This window comes from Passer montanus, unplaced genomic scaffold (genome assembly GCF_014805655.1).
Source record: "Passer montanus isolate IOZ18808 unplaced genomic scaffold, ASM1480565v1 scaffold42, whole genome shotgun sequence".
In the NCBI taxonomy this organism is placed as follows: domain Eukaryota; kingdom Metazoa; phylum Chordata; class Aves; order Passeriformes; family Passeridae; genus Passer; species Passer montanus.
The window spans coordinates 2,675,465-2,693,076 of NW_024369041.1; the positions used below are offsets into that span (position 1 = coordinate 2,675,465).

At 37.3% G+C, this 17,612-nt stretch overlaps 1 protein-coding gene across 4 annotated transcripts in view; it reads left to right on the forward strand.

Moving 5' to 3' along the window:
* WAPL (WAPL cohesin release factor) overlaps positions 1-16,386 on the forward strand; it is a 135,733-nt gene extending 119,347 nt beyond the window's left edge. For 3 of the 4 annotated variants that reach the window (XM_039719762.1, XM_039719761.1, XM_039719763.1), the window contains 11 exons: positions 175-402; positions 4,265-4,376; positions 5,345-5,442; positions 6,954-7,030; positions 8,186-8,361; positions 8,673-8,788; positions 9,449-9,610; positions 10,831-11,038; positions 12,330-12,418; positions 13,483-13,578; positions 13,930-16,386. In XM_039719762.1, the coding sequence (XP_039575696.1) occupies positions 175-402; positions 4,265-4,376; positions 5,345-5,442; positions 6,954-7,030; positions 8,186-8,361; positions 8,673-8,788; positions 9,449-9,610; positions 10,831-11,038; positions 12,330-12,418; positions 13,483-13,578; positions 13,930-13,995 (1,428 nt within the window). In that variant the 3' untranslated portion in view covers positions 13,996-16,386. The remainder of the gene's footprint in view (positions 1-174; positions 403-4,264; positions 4,377-5,344; positions 5,443-6,953; positions 7,031-8,185; positions 8,362-8,672; positions 8,789-9,448; positions 9,611-10,830; positions 11,039-12,329; positions 12,419-13,482; positions 13,579-13,929) is intronic. The other variant, XM_039719760.1, reaches the window with a different exon arrangement.
* Positions 16,387-17,612: the final 1,226 nt, after the last annotated feature.

The following is a 17,612-nucleotide window of genomic DNA, read 5'->3' on the forward strand; positions in this document are numbered from 1 at the left end:
ATGCTTTAGTAACTTGCTAGAAGGAATCTCCATTTAACAGTGGGTGCTCATGTAAGTGCCTGTCAGGCATTTTCTTTTATGAATCTTCAGCTTGTTTATTAAAAATAGTGAAAAGTCTGCCTAAAATGATTAGTAAACACTAACTGGTTTTTTTTCTTTCTCTCCCAACCCAAGAATTTGTCCCTTTGTACAGCAGCTCTAATGTACATCCTTAGTAGAGATCGCTTGAACATGGATCTAGACAGAGCTAGTCTAGATCTGATGATACGGCTTCTAGAATTGGAACAAGATGCTTCTTCTGCCAAGCTGCTGAATGAAAAAGACATGAATAAAATTAAGGAAAAAATTCGGAGACTGTGTGAGACTGTTCACAACAAACATCTTGATCTCGAAAACATCACGGTGGGTAACATGCTTTTATTGGAAAGCCTTCACAGTTGTGGAATGCTTAATAAAATGGAACTTGCAAGCATCATCCTTCATGTCACATCCCCAGCAAAGGGTTCCTGGTGTTTCATCTGCCTTTTTTATATACCTGACTGCACTGCAAGTGCTTTCTTCAAATTTGAAATTTCCGTTTTCAAAGGTTGTTATTTGGATAAAGTTAAGATGTTCTTCAGCTGTCTGAGTCTGCTTGCCCCTGCTAAGAGTATCTAGTTACAGGGAGCAGTTGCAAACAAGTAACACTAAATAAATGTGTGTTTAAAGCCCACACTTAGATTGACTCCATTTCTTTTCCTGAGTTTTATAAATACTTTCACAAACAGGGGATTGTGCATGGGAGTAAGACTATTATGTGCTAAATTAAAACTGTGGTGCAGATTTTTCACATTTAAAAAAAACAAACATCCTGCAGAAACTGATTTTTTCCCTACCCAACATGTGGTGGCAGTTCTGTTGCTTACCACGAATGTGGATGAATTTTTTCCTTCCTTTCTCAAACATACTTGCTCTTTATGAAAATACCTTCATCTGTAGCAGAGTGAACTGGTTCTGTTCAAAAAGAAATTGGATGCTATCATCAAGCTAGCTCAGAAAATAAAAAGGCTGAGTTGCAAGGTTTTTTAGAAGAATGTAATTCAGAAATTGATTGACGGATTGATTAGATGAGTGGCCATAAATGACAAAAAGAAGTAATGTGTCTTTGCTTTTGCCATATTTCAGTATAGTTGATGTTAGTATGATCTTAATTTTTTGACATCCTGTAATACATTCTGTTCAAGATTCTTATTAGGGTTTCTGCCTTTTTTTCTGTAATGCTTATACCCTTTTTCCTGTAATGCTTACACTCAACGGGAGAAGCTTCTGATTTATTGCTTATGAAGTGAGCTTTTCAGAGCTTTGTCTGTGCAAGTAATGTTCCAACTCCTGGCAGTAATCTGCAGTCAGGATTGTGTTCCATATTCAGCTGGACTAAAAGATGATGTGCCTTGTTGAGCTGGCACTTTGTTCTGTAGCTTTTGGGACTTGTGTCAGTTTAGGAAGAGTTTCCTTGGGGTGTTTTCTCTGCAAATTCTGGCTATGGAACAGAGAGCTGAATTGATATGAAGAGTCACTGTTCTGTAGCTTTAGCAGGAGCTGAATTTTGGGTGAGGAAGATAATATCCATGACATAATTGTTAACTTTGGTAATTGGATTATGGTGACAATGGATTACAATTTTAAATTTTTAGGCTTGTTTCATACAAACATATGAAAGGTGCTGGTAGGGAGCTTGAATTAACTTTCTGGCCTTGGAAATCTGCAGAGAAAGAACATGAGATAATATTCTGCACTTTCAGTTTATAGTCTGAAAACACCACCACAGACTGAAATTTGTTCTCTAGGTGGTGATCAGCTAGGATTTGGGATAATCAGAGTCTTCTTTCAGTGCTGTTTTGGCACTGAAGGCAGCTCACATAGCAGAGTTTGTCAGTGCCAGGATATCTCTTGCACTATAAAACGTTAGACAGCTCCCTTTATTAGGCATGGAACAGCTGGTGCAGGTTCCTCATTGCTAAAGCATCCAGCCACAAAGACCACTGTCTCCTGCTTGAGCTTTTCTCATATTCATAATCTGATCTAGCCTGTTGCTTTTTTATGAACTGTAATTCTGTTCTTGTGTTTCCTTAGACATGGGTTTTAAAAGGAGAGGACATATCAAAAGGGTCTCTGTCTTGTGAGGAAGTTGTTCATGAGTAAAGAGCATTAATATCCTCGGCCATCAGTTTCAGCTGCTTTATTTGAGGGTTTTTCCCTGAGGCAGCTCTATTTCTTAAATTTATTTTGAGCTGTTGCTGTAAATGCATTGAATATTGTAGTACCTCACAGATGGAAACTGGTTTCTTCCCAGCTGCACTATCTAGAAGCAGAGACTGTATAGTATTTAGAGAATATTTGCAAGCCAAATGAGATGATTAGGTTCTCTTCCAGTTTAAAATAGTAGCAGTGGTAAGTTGAGACAATAATGAACTTCATATGTTGAAGATCAAGCTGCTTTCATGTAGATCCCTGTCATGAGATACAATAAGTAATCTCTGTTTTGTACTAAATGACAGGCAGAAAATGCAAAAAAAAAAGGCAGATCTTCTGGGGGTAAAGAAAAGCTCTGTGCTTTTTCAGACTCGGACATACCCAGTGAGAAACAAGAGGATTGCAGCACATGTTTTTATAGCTCCAGTTTGTGCCTAACCAGTCGCACCTTTGCTTGTTTGACTCTTACACAGATCAAGCAAAGGTGATCAATTTGGCTCCCTCTTTCCACAGACAACATTGTTTGTGTGTCTGTCTGGAAGTGAGGCTGGACTAATTTTTGAGTATTCAAAGGTTCTGTTTTCTTGATGGCTATTTACATTAAAAACATAAACCCAGAACCAAGCAGGAGGTGTGTGCAGCTGGAATTTGTTCCAGGCTGGCTGTGCTGCAGTAGAGGAAGATAAACCTGAAGAACCTGGCCTTCATCTCAGCAAATGGCCCTCATCTGTCAGGGAGCACAGCCCTCTGGAGCTCCTGCTTTTGCAGCTGCCTCCTCATTATTGCATCATAACAAAATCAGGAGTGACTTCTGTTTTCACATGGTGAAAGAGCTTATTCTTGTTTTCACTCTCAGCATAAGGCTGAAATGTTAAGGCAACCATGTTTTGGGCCTTTGGTGTTAAAATTTTATAGTAATTGACAAAAAAATTGAATGTAATTATTTTATTCAAAAGCAAAAAGGATTATGAGGTTTCATTGCTTTTATTTAAAAAAAAAGGAGAAAATTTGTGTCCTTATTAAGCGTGTGCAAATATAAGATTATATTCTTTAAGGGTTATTTGAAGTCTTATTGCCCTCTGGCAGAAAACTAATCACTCTATTTTAAATATTGTGTGGCCTTTGAGCTTTTGTGGTGTAGGTATTTAGGGAATTAACTGACCTGCTATAGATTTGCTGCTACTTGTGTTCTCTTGATCCACACAACCCTTTGCTGACCCAAGGATTCTTCCATTTTCCCTGGAGAAATGCTGTTACTGTTACACTTACAGTGACAATGTGCTGCAGGGCTTGCTCCTACAACCCAGAACTTCTTTATCTATCTTCAACTTTCTTGTCTTCCTTGGAAATCAAGTATTTTGAAAGCAAGAAAAGCAGCTGGAGATGCTGGGGAGTGGGGGGAGGGCTCATGCTGAGACAATGGAGTGTTTGCTCAAGCCTGTTGAGTACTGCTCTAATTCCATTTGCAGGGAGTGAATGTACCTTTACTGTTGCTGAATTTATATGTGTGTTCCTCCTTTTTTCCAAAAAAGTGTTTCAGTAAATATATGCAGGTTTCCTGCAGTTGTTCAGTTTAATTGCTTTATTCTGTAGGTTTAAAATTAAAACCACAAGATAGCTACATTGGAAGCAAATGTGATCTATGAGCTGCAAAGCCAGTGTATCTGAGAGGTTGAGAAGCTGTGTTCACTGGGGATTTTCTTGATTTTTTTACTGCCTGGCTGATTTGTCTATTTGCTTTCCTCCACTTTTGATTTTGATAGCAAGAGAAACAGATAACAGGAATCTGCTTGGGTTTTCTAAGCTATTAATAAAGAAAATTTGAAAATGCAAAGTACCTTTTTTTTATCAGTACTGTCATTTTTTTAAAGATACGCATATTCTCCAGTCTGTTCTTGCTCCCTCTGGTGGTGGTTCTCAGAATCTGTACTTTCGTTTTTGTGGTTTTCCTATGACGTGTATTTGTATGACTTGCTGCATTGGCTGCAGCTGCACACGATGGTTTCACTAACTCCAGACCTCACTCTTTCAGACTGGGCATTTGGCAATGGAAACGCTCTTGTCTCTCACCTCAAAGCGAGCTGGGGACTGGTTTAAAGAGGAGCTGCGACTTCTGGGTGGTCTGGATCATATTGTAGATAAAGGTATAGTGGGGATACTGCTTTGACAGCATGAGAAAAAATGAATTGTAATAAAATGTTTGCTTTTTGTAATGTTCATTTCTTGTGGTTAAAAATAGAAATATTATGTATTTTTCTCAGCAGTATTGAAAATAAAATACACAAATCCTTATCAAGTAACTGAGAAATATTAGTGATTTTAATCTGTTTCTGGTGGGATTGAAAGTAGTTTTCCTGTTAAACAGAATGTGTAGAATGTGGCATTGCAATGTATGAGAATAAGAATGGCTTAAGCTTGGACAGAATGCTGTTACATATCTCTGTAGAGCACACTTATTCTTGAGTAGAATCTCCTTTATAGTCTTCTAGAATTATTTTCAGACCAGATCTATCTACCAAAGGAAGTAAACCCTTCAAGAGGAAGAAGAGGAAGGGGGGGGGAGGGTTCAAAGATATGCCTGTTAGTGTGTTTTTGATCAGAATCTCCTAGCTAGGAAATGGACATTTCTAAATGAATTCTTGACCTGAATAAAGCTTGGTCTTTAGTAAGCAGTGGGAGAACAAAGGAAGGACTGGAGAGATGGAAGTATTCAGTTTGAACACAGTTTCAAAATATTGTTTCAGACTTGTAAAGTCTGGGAAGTGTGTGCTTGTCCTATCTCTTTCCTCTTGTAAAAGACTCCCTTAGGGTTAAGGAACATACTCATGTGCTGGACACTGTTGTTAACAGGAGAAAATAATATATGGTTAGGTAATTTGCAACAACAGTCTAAAACTTGTAAAGACAAAAGTTGTAAGGTTTGTTTTTTTCACCTACTTGGAGAAATTAAAAATTTTGGAGTGCTGATCACGTTTTCATGATTATTTCCTGCCATTAGAGGTATGCAAAGTGTAAAACGAGGTTGATAACTCTTGAGTAGCTGGTTAGTTTGTACACCTGGCTTTTGGAGAACTCTTACTTATGGAGGAAAATAACTTCTTTTTGTGTTTAGTTAAAGAATGTGTGGATCACCTAAGCAGTGATGAGAACGAAGAGAAGTTGGTTGCTTCGTTATGGGGTGCAGAGAGGTGTTTACGGGTCTTGGAAAGTGTGAGTATGAGCAGACCCTTTGCATTCCTGAAAGCTGCTTCTTAAGCAGTTCTGGTTTACTTTCTTTCAGTATATAGTCACATTATAGCTCTAGAAGGTTGATATTTTTTTTTTATAGACTGTACTTACTTTCTGATGCTTATCAGTGTTTCTGTAATGTTTGAAAATTTAATTTGCTATTCTGAATGTGTGTACCACACTCCAAGATTATTTTTGTTAAAAATAACAAAATAGAACATGATGCTTTTTCTCTTAAGTTCCTACAAAGAGCTGCTGTTCATAGATGTTGTTTTTGAGGCATGAGTTTTGACTCTCCAATGTGTGTCTAGTAATAACTGATCATTATAGAAGTGGGATTTTCTTAGAAGCAATACATCAATGTTAAGAGTCACTACTTTGAGTCATCAGCTGGGGAAGTGCTGAAAAAGAAAATTGTCTTGAAAGGCAAATGAGTCCTGTCATCAGTTGAGTGTGTAAATGCAGGTGGTAAATACTTCTTTGAAAACTTGTAAGAAAATCAAAATATGTGGTACTTTTGTGGTGTTTACTTGGTGTGTGTGTTTCTCTGCAATGCCTTTGAGTTTGGTGTTTGTTACTGCTGTTACTCTGTTTCTGTTGTGATACCTTGAGAAAGCAGAAGAGCCTTGTTATGTTCTAGCAACACACCACCAAACATTTGGGATCAGAGTACAGGTCAATGAATCTTGCTCAACACCTTAAACCCAAATTAGAGGGCAAGTAGTTACAGTGGTTGCTTGTTTTCTTCACTCAAATAGGACAGACTTAAAGAGAGTGTAAATGCAAGCTAAAAACTGAGAAACGTGAACAATTGTTGAAAGGTGTCTTAAAAATTCTCTTTACCTTTCTTCTCAGCAGTGAGAAAAAAAATTCAAAGTAATTTTCTGCTTTTATATTTAGTAGATGGAATTGCCAAGTAAGAGTAGAAGAGCCTTGTCTAGTGTTAAAAAAATCATATTTGGACTTAGGAGTGTTTGTGATGTAATAAGATCCCTAGAAACTTGGGAGAGATGACAATTCAAAACATGCCAAATCATGCAAGTCCAAGAAAAGAACTTCTGTTCTGAAAATTGATTCCAAATTTCAGTCAAGGGAATCAAGGCAAACCTTGTGTGTTGTGGTTGGATGCATTATAAGCTCTCAGAAGTGGATTTGATATCAAGTCCTTAAAATTCCACATATATGTTTATGTTCTCTATACACACTTGGGATACTCCAGTCCCAGAGTGTGGATTCAGGGTTCTGCTGTGGCAAAGCATTCTGCTGCATGGTTTCTGTACTTCATCAGAGAAGGTGGTTTTATCTTCAGTGCCACACTTATTTAGACATGAAAACTCCAAGGAAATACTGAAAAATGAGAAGTGAAAGTTTACACTGGATAATAGCCAAGAAATGTGGAACTGAATAAAGTATAGTAGTAGTAAAAAGGAATGCTTCTCTTTCAGGGGAAAAAAACTCTTATTTTTAATACTACTTTCTCCTTCTCTCTTTAGGTAACTGTGCATAATCCAGAAAATCAGAGCTATCTGATAGCATACAAAGACTCTCAGCTCATAGTCTCCTCAGCTAAGTAAGTTATAGAAAAAAAATCCCCAGAACCCCCAGTTTTGTAAAACACCTTACATGATAGGTAAAAAAATAAATGCTTTATACCAGAAGATTCTAGGGGTAAATAACCCCAAAATTTCCACTGTTGCTTTTTCATTGATAAGGTTCATGTAGATGGGAGTTTGGGCAACTACCTGAGTACTACCAGTGTGTAGGGCTGCTACTGTTTGGTCTGTAGAAGTTGCAGTCTGTGGATTCAGCTCCTGCTCTACTAAGAAGGAACACAGAAGAGGGTGAAGTCACATTTATTTATTGTGTTTCTGTTATGCTTAAGTGTTTACTGGAATGGAGCATAGCAGAATTGACAGTGTAACTAAGAATTAAAATAGTGAAATCTCGTTCTTGGCATTTCTCCCTGGCAGAGATTCTTGTACAAACACCTCTAACCCATTTATCAATCTGGGTGAGGTCTCAGTTGGCTGGCAGAGCCTCTCTGCCCTTGTATTGCTCTTCTTAATAGAACAAATGAAGCTGAAAGTTTGACTCTTGGAAACGTGATTTCATGGTTATAGGTTACATATTTGGAGTGTGTTTTTTAAGTTAAAATTAAGCAAACCACATTTTAATCTGTTAATTAAACCAGCATATATTTTTGACATTTCTGGTTTTGTTTGTAACTGAAATCAGTGTGGTGGTTTAACATAAAACTAACGTTATGCACTGAAGTCATGCCTGCGGTGCATTAGTGTTACAAGATTAGGATATTACTGCTGGGAAGCCATGTGTCATTCCTTACTGAATGGAAGTAGTTCTGAGAACAAGAGAACATTCTGGTAGCACTCTCAGAATCGTGTTGTGCCAGAGGATATGAGGGTTTTTAGGAACAGGAGATATCTTTTGTAAGACCATGTGATGAAGCTGGGAAGGAAAATTAACTTGCTCTTGAAATACCAAGCTGATAAAGCCCTAAGATTTCCACGTTTTTGTTTGCACAGTTTTCAGTTGAGCTTATAAAAGATTTTACAGGTGATAAGTTTATTATCTCCCCCTACAGACTGGGTGTTAGATAAATTCTGCATAAAGCTCTGTTTCAGGTTTTTTGCCTGTGAAACAAGTCTAAAAGTGAAGTGCCCTGTATGTTGTGAAGATAATTTTGTTCTGCCCCATCTCCCTGCAGAGCACTGCAGCATTGTGAGGAGTTAATCCAGCGATATAATCGTGCTGAAGACAGTATCTGTTTACCAGACAATAAGTCTGTGCCTCACCAGAATGTAACCAACCACGTGGGTAAAGCCGTGGAAGACTGCATGAGGGCCATCATTGGGGTCTTGCTCAACCTGACAAATGATAATGGTAAGACAACAAATTCTGTGCATATTCTGTGCTGGGGTGTCAAATAAACCATTAGTGTAAATATTTTTTTTGTATTGATGATAGTTTTTTAAGTCCAGTGCTATAAAACAGTTATCCATGGTAGATGTTCGCTTACGGCCCTCAGTGATTTGTCTTTGCAAGCTGGGTGAGGAATTGCAAGTGTGAAATGTTCAGATGAGGGCTTGGCCTGAGAGGGGCTGGTTTGTCATTAGAGCCAAAAGGTTTTTATTAGGCTGCTTACCATTATAAATGTGTTTTCCCTGTTGAGCCTCTGAACTCTTTGTTTGCAGAATGGGGTAGTACAAAAACAGGTGAACAAGATGGTCTGATAGGCACAGCGATGAATTGTGTGCTTCAGGTTCCGAAGTTCCTACCTCAAGAACAGAGATTTGATATTCGTGTACTGGTAAGTTCTTGTGCTTCTCATATCACAGAAAATTATTTGCCTCCTTCTTGTGCATTGAGCTGCTCATTAAGGAATAGTTTCCCCTACAGTTTTCAGTGACAATATATATACCTAAAGTGAGGTACTTAAAGTTTTTGTAAGGATTTGGTGGGTTTGAGGGTTTTTTCCCTGTTTGGTGGGAAAAATGAGCAAAGAGATGTAGTTAAATAAATGTGTGAATTAATAATTTTCAAGCATCTTTTCAGTTTTGGAAATATGGTTGATATTGTTGTTTGAGTTCAAAGGTTTGTCAGATTTACCTCAGCTTACATAAAATAGGTCAGAGTGGCCTAATAGCAGCAGTGAAATTGTGTATATGAAGGATCTCTTATGATCATAGGTTCAGGATTGGACACCTGAATCCTTAACCTTTGTAAAGGAATTCTCAGCTCCAAAAATGTTTTCATGTTCAGAAGTAGAAAAACAGAGATTCCTGCATAAAAGTTCTCCTGTACAGGGATCTCTGTTGTTTAAATCCTTATCCCCCTGTATGTCAGAGTGTTTCCTAAGCTGTGTATTCTCAGAAAGATAAGGCCAAAGATGTTTATCTAAATAGATGTTTTTTGCTAAATCATCTTTTTTCCAATGTGCATCATCCTTTTTGACTCTCCAATTTTGCAGGGATTGGGTCTGTTGATCAATCTCGTGGAATACAGTGCCCGGAACAGGCACTGCCTTGTCAATATGGAAACATCATGTTCTTTTGACTCCTTGTGTACGGGCGAAGGAGACGAAAGCCTGAAGATAACTGGACAGATTGATGCTGTTCAGGCTTTAGTGCAGGTGAGAAGTGCTTGTTCTGCAGTAGTTCCCATTTCTCATTATCAGACTGTGGGGAGGAAGGGAGAACTCGGCAATGAAAATGTGTCAGTTTTTCTGTTTAGCATTTTGAGGAGTGGAGCAAGGTAGGGGGAAGGTTGCTGCTCACAACCATGACTTCAGCAGTGCTGTCTGTTACAGAAACAGCTTCCTCTAAAAGACAGTGGTTTACAGGCATCCAATAAAACTCTTTTGTTCCCATACAATTTGTTTCTAGTTTTATTGTTCCTAGATTATTTACTTTGACTTCTATTTTAAACCAGCTGTAAGCTACTTTTCTGTTACGTACTTTGCTGCCATAATTTTTTTTTAAAGTATTATGTTTTTGGGACTTTGCAACTTTAAATCAAAAAACAGGATCATCCTTTATAAAAAGCAATAAAATACAAATGTAATGATTATGGATGTGAAACAACTTTTTTAAATTGACTTTAAAGAAAAAAAGAAATCCATCAATAAAATGAAGACATTAAAAAAAAATAAATCCACCAATAATTTTAGTAAATGAGCTTTACCATGCAAATGAAGATGAAAAAATTGAAAGAAAATTACAGATGTCTTGTTTCAGTAGAGTTAATTTTATGGATGCTTGTAGCAGTTGTATTTAACTTTGTGAAATAACTCTCCAGTAGAAGGCAAAAAAAATCAGTAAAAATAATAATATTAACTATCTTAATATATGTAGCTTGGCAAAGCAATATTTAAAACTGGTTATATGGTATGGGAAATAATTAATGAAAATAAGTGTCTAATATGGGGTTCCTGGTTCATTCACATTCTTTGCTAAGTCATTTTAAACAACTCCCTCATATTTTTGCTCTAAGAAAGCCAAGAGGGAATAGTTAGCGTGAAAAGGAAAATTGGTGGAGAACAAAAATGGACAGGAAATTATGGCAGCTTTTAGTCTTCCAGCCGTGTCTCAAGGAAAGTGATTAAACTTTTATGATGCCCAAGAGGAGCCTGTCAAGCAGTTCAGCACCAGGCAGGGAGATCTTGCTTTGGAGCACAGCACTGCTGTTGGGCCACATTATATTTTCCTTTGAGGAAGAAAAGCCTATTGTTAACAAAAGTATTGAAGGCTAATTGTATTAAGGGGTAAATTATGAACAGGAAATAAAAGTATTAAGTCAATGTGTTTAGGGTTTAGTTTCTAATGGAAATTCTCCTGGAATTCCCCACATCAGCTGTTCCTGGAGTGTGAGCGAGCGGCGCAGCTGGCCGAGAGCCAGACGGACGAGCTGATTAAAGAAGCTCCCACAGCTCAGCATGATAAGAGTGGGGAATGGCAGGAGACAAGTGGGGAGATCCAGTGGGTCTCCACAGAGAAGTCAGATAGTACTGAGGAGAAGGATAAGAAGGAGGAAGATGATGAAGAACTCGATCTTAATAAAGGTACGTTGTCTGGCTGTGATGAGCTCGGAAAAAGCAAAGAACAGTGTGATGGCAGAAAATCCCTCCTTGTCCTCTGCTTCCTCTCTACATGCAGTCTCTAGGGCTGAGATTTCCTCAGTGTATCCCAGGTGAAACTGCTGCATAAGTAGAAGCCATTCACATCTGAAGCATGAAAAGTAGAAGCTGTTATGCTTCTTTTAACTATTATCTGTTTCTTAAAAAAAAATAATCAAAAACCAAAAGAAACAGAAAAAAAACTCCACACCTTTTTGGGACACTCTATGTACAAAATATTCTGGAAAGGATGGCTTTTACAATGTTACCTTGTTCTTCTGGAACAGTCCTTGAAAGTTACCTGCCTTAATATTATTTTCCAGGGTTCTTGTTTCAAGCTACTTTAAGAGTTGGGCTTTTTCCCCCTCCTCTCCCTATTTGCCTCTTCTGTCCCCATCTGCTTTGTGTCTGTCTTTTCCCTTCATCAGTGGTGTCTGAAGTGCCTGTGTAGTGCAGTGATGTGCTGCATCTTTGGTAGTTTGTTCCAGGACTTTGAGTATCTCTGCCCTGTTAGATAGTTGGTCTCTGGAAAATAGATCTGAAACATCATTCCTTCTTGTTTAACCTTCTTGAAGTGCCTGTGTAGTGCAGTGATGTACTGCATCTTTGGTAGTTTGTTCCAGGAGTTTGAGTATCTCTGCCCTGTTAGTTTGTCTCTGGAAAATAGATCTGAAACATCATTCCTTCTTGTTTAACCTTCTAACAGTAGATGCAGTGTATGACTTTTAAGAGTGTTTTCATCTTATGTTAATAGGTGTGGTATATTGCCTTCTCCAAGCTTGCTTTATATCCTTCCTCCTTTTTGTAGCTCCATCAACTGGTGTCTGCAGTTATTTGTAGTTTTTCCTAAAATGCTGAGTCATCAGCAGAAAACGCTGTGCCTGTTATCCTTAACACAATCAACTACTCTGGGGAAGTTTTAGAGGCATATAGTATCACGTGAAACATTTGCATTGGTAGTTTGGGGTGTTCAGCATACAGTTTGCACATTGAAATGGCACATGACAAAATACGGTGCAGCAGAATGAGTTGAAACTGAATGAAGACCATTTTTCTTGTCAAGAATGTGCTGCTGAGTCAGTAAGTGTGGTGTTTCCTGATCTCTGAAATCTCAGTCCAAAAGCTCGTTTTGTTTGAGGAAAAAGCGTTCTGGAAAGTGATAATGAAGGATTGTATTTGCAGCAGTAAAAGATACCAGCTGCTCAGAGAATACAATAGACTGTTGTCTCTTTTACAGCTCTTCAGCATGCTGGGAAGCACATGGAAGACTGCATCGTGGCCTCATACACAGCATTGCTTCTAGGCTGTCTCTGCCAGGAGAGTCCAGTAAGGGAATAAGTTGATCCTAAGTCCAGTATAATGTTTAATGAAGTGATAATTTGCTGTATTGAAAGGGGTTTATTGAATTGGGCTTCAGTGTGAGCCACACATTGGTGAAGCTACACTGATGTATACAGCTTTGGGAGGAGTTGCCAGAGTTATTCCAGCCAGCCAAAACAATTTTTTTTTAACATCACTGTGTTTATCAAAAACAGTTGGAATTGAATATTTGACCTTCTTTACCTCTCTCCCCTTCCTTGTAGCCAGCAAAATAATTAGCTTTGGAAAGGCAGAGGAAAATGGGCTAAGCCTGTTCTTTCTCAGGAGTTTTACTAAGGAAGTTACTATTTAGTAACTTATTCTTTATCAGTCTGCTTTAGTTTTTTCTTCCATTGAAATCAGATGAACTTGTCTGTGTCCCTGTTAGTTCAAAATAATTGTCTCGGATTGGAAATATGTAATAGAAAGCTGAAGTTAAAAATAGAAAGCTGAAGTTAAAAATATGGAACTCCAATGGCTGAGAACTCAGTAAAGTCTATAAAAAATGTGTTCATGTGCAAATGAGTTCAGACCTGCCTTCAGGCTTGTCTGAATTTACCATGGTGCAGAAATGGCCTTTAAGGTGCTGTTCTGTGTCTTGGACTGATCAGTGTCCGTAACAGTTTCAGTGTTCTGAGTGAGACTGACAATGAAATCAGTAATTCCCAGCCCTCCACAGCTGTAAAGGGAGAGCCTCTCCCTGTCAGGGGAGTGATCTGGTGCCTTGATAATCTTGTGGGTCCTGAGAACATCTAATAGTCTCTTTTTTTTTCTTTTCTTTTCTTATTTTATTTTTTTTTAAAACTTCAACAAACCAACAATAAAAAATTATTTAAGCAATTGTTTTCTAGAAACATAAACACAGTGATTATATGAGTATTGCTTAAAAGAAACTTAAATCATAAAGATGGCAGCAGAAGGCATCTTTATGCTGTGAATATACTTGTCTCAGTGCATCTCACATGCAGAGCATTATAGTTCTGTGTCAGAAAAATGTTTCCCAAATAAAACAAGATTCCTTTATTCCTTAGATCAATGTGACTACTGTGAGGGAGTACTTACCTGAAGGGGACTTCTCGATAATGACTGAAATGCTCAAAAAATTTCTCAGTTTTATGAACCTTACTGTAAGTAATGCGTATTTCAATTTTATATTTGTAGATATTTTTGTAATTTTGTTTTCTGTTAATATTTCATGCATTTTTAGAAGCATTAACATTTTTCAGTTTGTCTTCTTAAGAGCACAGGACAATATTCTGTTTTCTAATACTGAAAGGCCATTTGTCTGTCATAATTTTGTCTGTCATTATATTGTGATTGGCCAGGAAGATATTTCTGAATTGGCTGCCTGAACCTAGTTGCTTTTACTGATGCATAATTGTAAATAGTAAAATTCTGAAAATAGAATAGCTCTCAGATATTTGAAGGAGGTGCTACAAATGCTTGTTTGTTACTTGTGTTTTCTATTGCATTTCCAGTGTGCTGTTGGAACAACAGGCCAGAAATCTATCTCTAGGGTGATTGAATACTTGGAACACTGCTAGATACTTAACTTCCGCTGCAGGCACTCTAATGCTGGAGCTACCCTTAGACAAAAGAAGAAGTCATGAAAGAAGTCCTTGAAGGATATACCAAGAGCATTCATCTGTGTCATTCGTGTTCGGATTTTTAAGGCTACCTGGTCTCTTAACCATGCATTCAGCATTTTCTAAAAGACAGTTACTACATCAATCTGCAACTATCAAAAATGAGGGGAAAAAGGTTCTGAGGAAAGTAAATAAAGAAACCTTGCTGTTTATGATGCAGTGCAGTATTTAAATATTTTTGGCAGGGTTTACCCTCCCTATCTTTTTTCTTGCTTTGTTCGTGACAAGTTTCAAGGGAAAAAACTTGCTGCTGATAGTGCAACTGCTGTTTACTGTTGAGCCACTGTTTCATGCCAGCCAGGTGCAAAGGCAGCTTAGCTACTGAGGTATCAAACAAATGTTCTAATAAAGAAGTTCTGGACAGCAGCACCGCTCCTATTTTTGTTTAATTTGCTCCTGCTTTTTTTATTACAAGATGATTCCAAAATCATAAAATATAAATTTTTAAATACTTTTGTGATTTTAACTACTGTCTATATTTAAAATTTGTTGGAATCCAAAGAGGCGAGGATTGGATAGTTTATTTTTTATACTGTTTGGATTGAAATTAGGTTGTTGAGCTATTTCTCAGTTCTAAAACTCCCATGGCCCATGTACTGTAACCTGCTAGACCATAGTGCTTTGTAGTTCCAAGAGCATGCAGACCCATAAACACATAAAGCCATTGAGGGTATGTTATCCACTAAAGAAATAGTGACTGTAAAAAGTTGTGCCCTGTTAAAATGCAAATGAAATAAAGAAAAAAAAAAAAAGATTTAAAAAACACTCACTCGCAGGGTAGGTTACACTTCCGATAAGCAAAAACTTAAGAAATGCTGTTTTAATTTGTTTCAAGGAAGAACTCAAGGTGTGTTTTATAATGTTGAATACAATTAATTTGGATGCTTTAGGGGGAATAATTTTAAAGAAGCTAAAACACCAATGGGGATTAATGTTTCCAGCTGACATAATCTTTCTATTTCATCCTTCTGTAGTATGACAGAGTTGAAATGCATACAACACAAAGCCTTAAATTGCTGATATAGCTAAGATTTTGTTCAGTCTGAGGTTTAGTTCACAGCAAAGCATTGTGTTTGAGGACTTAAGTGGAACAAAGAATCCCAGAAAATACATGATTTTCTAAACAATTTTTTTCTTGCACTCACTATTCAGACCAACAGAATTGATTATTAAGTATTTTTATTGAGGTGGTCTTGAATATTTGCAGACTGTTCTGCGATCCGCTTCGTTGACATTTTTAAATACCTGTATGGGTAGTTACATCATGTTACTCCATTGAATTTGTAAAACTTGAAGCCATAAAAATATTAGTTCTATGTATAATGAGGGGGGAATAACAGGAAATCTAACCTGCTTTTAGATCTTGTGTTATCTCCGTGTATAAAGTTAAGAACTTGTGCTTTTGTATCAGTGCCAGCTGTAAATTTTTTACATACAGTGGCTGCCTTCTATGTCTTCCTATTTTTGATAATGCAGATTGTTGGGAATTCTGTAAGGAAGTAACTGATTAACGGCAAAAATCTTACGTTGGTCATTTTTTTTTGCATTTTCTCTCATCACCTTCTAAAACTTAGTGTATCAGTGTAACTTAGAAAAGTTTTTGAGGTTGTGCTCCCCTTCAAAAAAAAACCAAAACAGTACTGAGAGAGAGAGAAGAGGTGTATGTAAATGATCTGCATCAGGAGAAAATTACTAAATATTTGGTCCATCTAGTTTTTGGATTTCAGAGATTTTCACATCTATGAGATTTCAAATTGGTTATGTAGTTTCATGTGGAGAAATGGCAAGAGAAAAGATGCAAATGTGATGGTAGGGGAAAGCAGGGACAACTACCTTTCTTTGTTACACTGGTAATTGTTTGGGAATTGATTTACCTCAGTGTTTAACAGTTTTTTTTTTAAATGTAACTAATTGTCAAGCACTGACAAATGCAGATTTTTTTTTTTGAGGGTGGGGGGAGAAATCACCCTGTGAACTGCAGTGCATTTTTGTGTGTTAGACCCTCAAATAACTCTGCATTAAAGGGTACTTGAGGTCAACTTGCAAATTAAAGTTTTAAAGTAACATTTTTTCCATTGTAAATATTTGTGTAAATACTCTCAATTGGAAATTAGAACAGTAGAGTACTTTTCTGAATCCAATCCTATTTTTATTTTATACAGTATTTCTCAGCTGTGATCTTTGGAGCAAAAGCCAACGGCAGGAAAAATAGTTTGTACCAGTTTCATGAAGTATGTCTTTGGGTTTTTGTAAATAATTTTAACTCAAATAAAATTGCTACTTTCAATACATATCTTGTCTTTTAACATGCAATAAAACACTCCTCAGAGTGATTGCAGAAAGAAGGCAGTGTCAGGTAAATTGCTAAAAGAAAAAAAAAAAAGGAAAAAAGAAGGATGAAAAAAATTATAGAAGAGCATCCTGAATGTAGTGCTTTGCTTTTCACCTGTGTGTTGGGACAAAAAAATTCAGTGCCTGGACCTGAGGCTGTGGTCAGTCAAATCACCCAGCTGGAAATTTTCTGGAGATGATGTATTGTGTCTCTTGATGCATTTTGGAGTTCTCTGCACAAGTTGATCTTCCAGTAACAACTCTGGAGAGCTGTAGGCAGAAATAACATAAATGTGATAGAGCACAGGGAAAATGGCACAGTTCTTATGGTGAGACTTTTCACATCATGGGGGGTGTTAATGGCTTTCTTAAGTGAAAAGGGAGGAAATTGCCATGAATGTTGCTCTGTTTCTTGATTAACATGACTGATGCTTTAATTTCAGGATGGGTGTTTTCCCATGGATTTTTCCTTAATTGGTACAACTAGCTATGGGTACAATGTGCAATAATTCATGAACTGTAACATGAGTTGAATGTGATGTGTCATTGCCACTTGGAGCAAGCAGCAGCATAATGTAACCTTTTCTGTGCTGTCAGGGAACAGTACTGGAGTTTGAAACATGGAACAGTGTGTTATTAGCATGTGGTACTGTAAGAGCCAAATGCAGCTTTATGTAAGCAAATGTTTTTTAAAAATCTGGTAAGAGTATTTCCTCTTCTTTCGTTGGTAGGTAATGGAAGCATTGTGTGTTAATGCTTAGGGGTGACATCAGCATTTGCAGATTAACAGGATAATTATGAAGCTTCTACAGAAGATTTCGGAATCAAAGCCTTTCTCATAAATTATTTCCCTTTCAATCTGTTTTGAAGTGCTTGATTTGCATAGGAGAAAGTGATGTGGCACTGATTTATCTCATATTTCCTTTCTGGGCATCACTGAGCAGAAGCCAGACTATACTTGGTTAGCTGGGGCTATAACCAGGCAAGTCCACGTACCTTTTCCAGTCAAGTTTCTTTTCAAGAATGTGATACTCTTCTTGTTTAAAAGGCATGGAAAACCAAAAATGTGAATTTGACTTCAAAAGATAAAGAGGATTTAGGTAACTGCCATTCTTCTGCATCAAGCCTGCCCTTATTGGATGGCCTGTTAATTGGGTTTTTGAAGATAGTGAGATTGGAATTTA